The sequence below is a fragment of the Nicrophorus vespilloides genome, unplaced genomic scaffold, assembly GCF_001412225.1.
Source record: "Nicrophorus vespilloides isolate i.1.1-1 unplaced genomic scaffold, Nicve_v1.0, whole genome shotgun sequence".
Taxonomy (NCBI): domain Eukaryota; kingdom Metazoa; phylum Arthropoda; class Insecta; order Coleoptera; family Silphidae; genus Nicrophorus; species Nicrophorus vespilloides.
In genome coordinates, this window is record NW_017098644.1 from 1 (window position 1) to 8,347 (window position 8,347).

General features: G+C 36.7%; 1 protein-coding gene across 2 annotated transcripts; it reads right to left on the reverse strand.

Moving 5' to 3' along the window:
- Window positions 1-1,757: 1,757 nt before the first annotated feature.
- Window positions 1,758-6,622, reverse strand: LOC108562949 (potassium voltage-gated channel protein Shal). 2 transcript variants are annotated; one of them, XM_017921465.1, is made up of 4 exons: window positions 5,128-6,622; window positions 4,897-5,059; window positions 4,456-4,804; window positions 1,758-2,335 (listed from the first exon to the last, which is right to left on the reverse strand). In XM_017921465.1, the coding sequence occupies exons 1-4, from the start codon at window positions 6,240-6,242 to the stop codon at window positions 2,292-2,294; spliced, it is 1,671 nt and encodes a 556-aa protein (XP_017776954.1). In that variant the 5' UTR covers window positions 6,243-6,622; the 3' UTR covers window positions 1,758-2,291. The 2 variants fall into 2 exon arrangements, with proteins under 2 accessions (XP_017776954.1, XP_017776953.1); XM_017921464.1 differs by having other exon boundaries at window positions 1,758-4,804.
- Window positions 6,623-8,347: the final 1,725 nt, after the last annotated feature.

Consider the following 8,347-nt stretch of genomic DNA (forward strand, 5'->3'; position numbering starts at 1 on the left):
GCAATAAATAATTACTTTGGACAAATTCTTACAGAATATATCATTTAAGTTTGGACAATGCAATGTTTCTTTCAAAATTTATATCATTTTCTATTATGTAGTACATATAGATTTTTATAGTTTTGTGACTTGTTTATTTTGTGAATTTATTAAATAAAATATTAAAAAACAATAATTCTTAATTTTTGTGGAACTTCGGATAATTGGGACAACATGTACTAGTCCCTGTGACATGTATTTTAATTAGTAATTTTTACACAATTTGTTACTTTAAATGAAACATCAAGGAGTTACAACATTTTTGCTAATAAAATAAATAATTTTGTTGAAAGTTATATACATTTCTTTATTAACATAGATATTAAATTAATTAAAACAACAAAAAATACGTTGAAAAGTTTAATTATGTTTCGTAATTAATCAAAAGCTTAGGTAAATTTCTGCTTAATATCATATTTATTATGTGTAAAGTGAAAGTTGAAAAAAAAAATCAAATTTTGTAAAAAAAAGTTAACTTCTTTCTCACAGAAATTTATTATACGCAGCGAATAATTCAGGTTTGTCATCAAAGAATGAAAAGAGTCAAGCAGAACACTTACCTTTATAACAAAATAATTTACTGTGAGTATGGATACTTTAGAGTAAATCGTCAAGAAAATGACAAGCTTTAAAGAAAATGCGTCTTTGATTAAATACGAAGTATTTAATAACGGTTGTAAAACCTACTAGAAACTTTATACTAAAACGCAAAGAAAGCTTACAAAATTAGAGCCCATCAAAGAAAATTTACTGTGCAGCAGACCCACATACGAAAACGGCATTTTCATCGATTTTACTTTAGTACATTTAAACTCGGTAATCTAATACATCCGAGTGTATCCAAAGCCAGTTTCAACCCGACTTTATATAATCGAATAAAACGCAAACTCCACAAAAGAATCCCACTTATATTTCCTTTCCAGGACTTCGTCCAAAGTTAAATTAGCTTTGCCGCAAAGAGAAGAAACGAGAATATGCAAAAACGTGAGGAAATAAAAGCAACCGAAGAAATCCAGCAATTATACACGTTTTATTCAAACCTTTTGTGTTACGAGTTCAGGTTTTTATTCTGTTTTATTTGATAGTGAAACGAGTGCGGTTTAAGGGTGGTGGTTGTATTGATTTTAGCAAACGGTGAGCGTAAATGAGCAATCTTTCGGAATACGCGTGGAGAGTGAAAAATGGCTGAGTCAAGTGGAAAACCATTACACGCCGCTGGAAAATATTGGATTGCAATAATATTTACATTCGGGGAGGCAATTAAAACGCGGGGATGACCAGAGAGAGAATTTGTTGACGTGCGCCGATAAATCAAGTCCACGGATTCATTAAATAAAACCCGGAGAGAATTACAACAGGAGGAAAAAAAAAAGCAGAGAAATTCGAGTGGGATTTCAAAAAAAAAGAAGAAATACCCACATCGTTGTTTACGGAATGAATAAACAGATATTCGGATGGAATCTATTTATACGACGGGGTTGAAAGCGAAAGCGAAATATCGGACGGCTTTAATTCAATCCGGAATCGGTTAGTAGGATGTGTAAAAGCCCTCTGCGATTCCCCTTTGGTCCGCTCAATTTGTGTGTTTTTTTTTAGTTTTAGCAGAGCTACAAGCAGAAAGTAGGTCAACATCCTGCTGAATGGATGGGAAACGTATGAAACAGGGATGATTAAATCGTATGTCGGTATATATGTATTTGTAAGTTATTGAGTCTGTACACATTTGGATTAGTTTTATTTTCCCACAAAGAACACATACATCTGTTAATATATATATACTCATATTTTTTTTGTCTTTAAATGAATTATTTATAATTAATTGCTGTCTCGTAGTAAATTTGAGATACCAAAACTGCTCGTCGTGAACAGAGCTAGTCTTCCATTAATTACAACATGTACACATTTAGAGACTGGCTTAAAACGGTCCTATTATTTATTTTTAACCTTTCTTTATACCAATTGATTTCTTTCCCCCTTTCCCTCGCAGAAAAAGGCAGAGGGGGATGAACGGGCAAGAGAAGGTCCACACTTCGCTTCAATTCTCGGTTAAGTTACAATAATAATAGGGATCAAAAACGGTCAACATTGATTACATTTATTTTATTTTCGGAAGGGGTGGGATAATATATTCATATTTATATATTTTTTTTCCTTTCATTTTATTTTTTTGAACACTACTGTTAAAGGGATGTATATGAAGTTCTAGAATAGAGTGAAGAGAGAATAATTACGTCTTCGTTTCAATTTCGAAGTTAAGTCATTCTATGTAGCACGAGGGCCTCGTCTCGTTTAACACCTAGAAAAAATTTACTTTTGAGACACAAGCCTTGATTTTTTTTTGGTTGCTATTTATTTTATTACATCTATCTATGTTTGACTTTAAATTATTACGAAAGTTCTGTTATCGTTTGCTTTTTAAGTGGGAACGAGAGGAGACGCAGGATTGATCAAGGTAGGACAAATGTCTAGTGAACATGAATTGATCATAGTGCAAATATTTTCAATGTGCGACGCATAGGAGTCTCCTCAGAACAAATACGAAAGCAGATCGAAACCAAAATGTACGTACGTATGAGAGAAAAATAAGAAAAACAATGAAAGATGAAAAGCGTCTCTAGAACATCAAATACATTAGCACATCATTTTCCCCAGATAGGTCCGACTCGAAACACGCGATTTAATTACAAACACACAGAAACAAAAGACGTTTTAATTATATAAACGGGTGTGTTTTCTCGTCTAAATTGAACGAAAAAAATAAATTAAATGAACAACGTTGACGAGTTCTTCAGGTGTGTTGTGTATCTGAAGAAAATAAAATAAAGAATCGTGGAAATAATAAATAAATCAATCTTAATGTTTATTTGTTTCGCTAATAAATAATATTGTGATTCATTTACCTCTCGTTTGAGACAGAATTAAATCTACATACAAATACAAAGAAAAGAAAAAGCTGGATAAATACAGTTCTAATTTAGTAAAGTACAACGTTCATTAATTTATATATCCTGTATGTATGCAGGTATAGCTCGAATCATTTCCTGAATGATTCTCAATCATTTGTTTCAATTTAATAATTACTCTTTTATAGTAGATTATATTAAACACGACAAATGTCCGTCTTCTATTAGAATAAATTACACTAAGTTTATTATCTTTGTTTTATATAAATATATGTATATAGATAAAATAATAACTTGGCCTCTAGTTAATCAATTCTATGTTTTTTTTTTTAATTTAGCTTGTAACATGTTATTTCTTACTTAGTTTCATTTTTTTGTTCTGGGTGTAGCGTGAAAGGCAGGTTATGTGAGATTATCGATCAGTGGTCCACATTTTAGGGGAAGCTTTTGGTGCGCCCAGAGACCAAAATAGTATATAATATATAAAGTACAACGAAGAGTAACCCGGAACAGGAACGAAAATAAAAGTCAATAAGAAATTTGTATAAAACTTGGAATATCTAGAATTAATTATCACTTTCATTCTCTAATATTTTTGTGTCAAATTACACTCAAATTCACTCTCTACCATTCCGTCTCTCGTTCAATCTCTCAACCTTGCGCACGATTCATTCAAGAACCAATATATATTTAGAATATAATTTTTCTCTTCGTTAATTCATTAATCATTAATAATACATCGAAAAGATAATCCTACACGTATCTCCGTCATAAATTTCGTGATTTATCAATATCCTCTATATCACATTTTACACTACACACATTGAATACGACATAATCGATGTTCGGTAAAACGGAACGAAAGATGTATGCGTATCGAAGCGACAGATTCCAAAAAAAAGGACAACAGTGAAATGGAGACAACATAAATGAAAATACGAACTGGAAATATCAAAGCAAAAAGTCTAATCAAATAATATGATTGATTCGCTTTAGTAGAAAAACACATTTAGAAACATATGTACGTAAGTGATATTTCTCAATCACTTATGTACTATAATTTGAACAGCGCGATTGTTTTCTTTTTTCTCTTAATTATTAGAGCTAATTCAGAACGAAACAAATCATAATAATAGACATGCTATGCAATTCATTCCTACATGTACCAAGGTAACACACATATGTTTTACAGTAGGCAAATGGGGGGATATCGTGTGATCAACATTGAGAATACTCGGAGGTATCTTATCGCAAAAAAAAAGAAATAATGGAATTATAAGCATATATATCTATGAAGGTAATAATAAATATATATGCGGTGGTGTTATGAGAGTCAGTAAATCTAACGGGAAGGCAGCTTTTTTCTTTTCTTAATATTTTTTTGTCTTGTTGTTCATGTAAGTATCAACATTTGATATGTGGTCTTAGAAAGATGCCTCCACTAGGTAGGTGCCATCCATGCCACCGCCCGTTTGATTACTTTGAGCTGCAGAAGCAGCGGGCATATACTTGCCGCAAGCTTGTTGGTATCTGCGGGGGCAACACCTGCCACAGCAGGACTGCAAAAGGCCGATGGAGACGGCGGAGTGAGCGGGACTGGCCATCGGTGACGGTGAACCAGGTCTCTTCGGATGTCCGTTGTACGGCACCTCCAACTCAACGAATTCCCTATCCGTGGTCTTCTCCAGGCAGCGCAGCAGATGGTGGTGCTGTAGCTCGAAGATGTCCTCTTCGCGGCAGTTTTCGTCCAATTCGATGCCAGATTCCTGAGCAGCAAGACGCGCTTCCGCTGCCTTCTTCTTGCTGACGAAAGCGGCTCCAGAAGAGGCCTTCGCGATCCTGATCCTAGCCAGTCGGGCTTTCTGTAATCAAAAAGCAAAGAAAAACGATTTCGGTAGAGAAACATTGATGCAACTTGGATTGATGTTTTGAGCATTGCTGCGTGTATGCATACCCTTTGAGCTTTGCGTTTGTCGGCTCGTTGATTCTGATGGTAGATTCTGCTAAAGTTGGAAACGATGACAGGAACGGGTAAGGCGATTACCAACACTCCGCTGAGGGAACAAACACCTCCGACGATCTTACCGGCAATAGTCTCCGGCACCATATCTCCGTATCTGAAAAATAGGAAGAAAGAACCACAATTGTAGATCGCCGTAGACAGTTGGAAATGCAATCCACTTGCCCCAAGGTAGTCATTGTTACAATCGTGTACCAAAAGGCGGCCGGAATCGATGTGAAATTGGTGTCGCGTACATTTTTCTCGGCGTAAAACATGACTGTGGCAAAGATGATGATAGCCATGGCAAGGGAGAAGACGAGGAAGCCTAGTTCGGAAGCGCACGACTTAAGGGTGTAGCCGAGAATTCGTAGTCCTTGGGAGTGTCGGGAGAACTTGAAGATACGGAATACTCGGAAAACGCGAAGGGTGACAAAAGCGCCGGAAACATCATCGTTGTCTTTAATTCCTAAACCGATATAATAGGGTAGGATGGCTACGACATCGATGATACTCATCACGCTCCTAACGAATTTGTAGCGGCTCGGAGCGGCGAACAGACGGAGCAGGTATTCCGCAGTGAAGATCATCACACATGCGGTATCTAAGCAAAAGAATACGATTTTGTAGCGCTCGCCACAAGGTAGTGGACCAGCTTTGCCAGGCCGTATGCCACATGGAACTGTCTCCACCACGTTGGCCATCACGGAGACGGCGATGAAGAAGCCTGTAACATAGTAAAATACCAAGGCAGCTGTGGAGGTGTGCGGATTCTCAAAAGCGCGCCACATCTTCTGGCGGATGTTCGTAAGCTGCTGAAGATTGTGGTCGCCGTTCTCAGAGAGTTTGTCATCCATAAGACGTTCTGCATTTTCGCGCTTCCTATCGCGGTAATCCTCATAGCAGCAGTCGCCGATAACATCTGGGAGTATACCGAAGAACGCAAGTTCTTCATCGTAGCTAGTGAGGCATTCATGCTTCGGGTAGTGGAGCTTGCCAGTCCGATAGTAGTTTAGTATGTGCCTGAAGATGTCTGGATCACGATCGAAGAAGTACTCCTTGCACTCCTCGTCATAGAAAAACTCTCGCTCATTTGAACCTAGGAGCGTATCTGGATACTTCTCGAGCGTGTTCCTCCAGGTCTCAAACCTACGGCCAGACACGTTTATTAGTAGCTTCTCATCATCAGCCTTGCGACGATCCTTTGGTATAGGTGGCGGCGGAAGAGGATGAGTGGCAATAGGGACCCAACCGATGGCCGCCGCCCGGGCAAATGGCAGCCAAGCGGCGACCGAGGCCATACTGTGAGGAGGAATGTTCGCACTTGTGTTTATAACATCACTGGTACTCACTCCCCGACCTCCCGCACAGGTTTGTTATGACGCTACTATTCCATAATCAACGAAGGAGGCGCGAGTTCGGATCTACTTGGAGCGCGTGTGCAACCACCATGTTGGCATTGATACTGCGGTGGAGATGCGTAAAAAGGGTTGGGGATTTCCCTACAGCAGCGCCTCCATGTGCGGACGAGATGCGCCGCCATATCCCCAAATATACCATTCGGGAACTAATCCAGACCTATCCCCTCATTCCACATTCCCGAACACTGTACCAGTCGACCAACAGCCTAAGGCCCACAGCCCTCAACCCACAGAACCCCCGCAATCCCCACACCCCTATACTGGAACAAAAAGAAGTCCTTTCTCATATACACACATTCATATCCTAGTATTACATTTATATTTGCTATAAAAACCACAATTTACTATTATTTCTGCTCGCTTTCATTTGCATTCGTCAAATCTATCGCTCCCACTCTAGCATTTTCATAGCCTCCTCCAGCCTCTTCCTAGCACAGAACCAAATAAGCTCGTAAAAATAAACTCATGCACGTCTGGTACCCGGGAATTTGAACTAACTTAATTATCCAATGAAATGAAACGGAAGGATCGACAGGCGCCAACCTGCTCTCGCTTTCCAGAGCGGAAAGTCCTTTCTTTATAATTATTTATTTTATCTTCTCAATTCCTGTTGTTTTGTCTTTGCAAATTGACACGGTGAGCGAAATGTTACAACATGCGCACGACCCACTATAGATCCTCTTCTATAAACCCGCTCGATAGAACTAAATTTAGTTGCGACAAAACTTGAATGGACCTGGCTAAAAGTAGCGACGCACTCTTTATAATTACTTTACGCTCGTGGAGAATATAAACTCGCGGTGTCTAAAATATAAACCCGAGCGTTCGAAGACCCCTCTTACTGTAACCGCGAAAGGGGATTGAACTGTCGCACTCTAAACAAACCTTCGAACAAACTCAGTACTTCGTAAAGAAACTAGATTTTAAATTATCCTGCGGGATTTCCGATACATGAAATCCGCTCGATAATAATGTACCACGAAATAACCTGCGACATCTGCGAAAGAGGATCTGAAACGAAAGGATAAATTTAAAAGTAAAAATCTATAACATAACATTTTCTTTCAATGTTAAAAAACTGTAAAGTTCACATGCTTTTATATATTGATCCTGATTTCAACGTATAAAGAACATAGAAAAGTATGGAGTAGCAACAGTTATTCCTTCGCTTGTCTTAATTAGATTATACTTCATTCATAGGACATATTGCTGTTACAACATTATAGTTGTTTTTCAATTTAACTTTAATATAGACAATATCTGTTGTAAAGTTCTTATTGAATATTAAACTAAATTGTAAAAAAAATGTTTTTTTATTAATATTGATTAATATTACAATTTTACAGATGTCTCTTTAATCATTTTTTGACTGAAGATGAAAATAATTGGATTTAGTTGATTGTCGAAGTTTTCGAATTAGTAAGAAAACTTAATATTTATTTTTAAAGATTATTATTCAGTTTCAGATAAATAAAACAAAGCTTGATTTCTGATTAATGCCTTACTTTAATTCTACAATGTACACTTGGGTAATTGATGTAACCTTTAGGGTGGCATTATCAAATGAGTTTGTCTTCAAGTACAAAGGTTAGCAATCTAAGTTCAATTGGTTAATATTTATGTGATTGCTTACCGTGCAATGTCTTCCTGAAGCAGATCGATAGTCGTTCTTGTGTTCGTAATAAATATGTTTCTGGTATAGTTGGAGAAAAAAAATAATTAAAATAAGTACTTTAAAACTGTTTCTGTATTCTGTAATAATGTAAAAACTGATACATTGTTACGATTCTCAGTAATATTTACAATAGTTCCAATTAAGTTATTTACGTTTAGAAACCTTACAGACTAAACACAATTCTAATAAAATATTGATGAATGTTTCTTAATATATAAACACTTTTTCCTCTCCAGACATATCTATATTAATATATGTATATGCACAATTCATATATGTACAAAAAATAGTCAAAATACAATTATGCGTA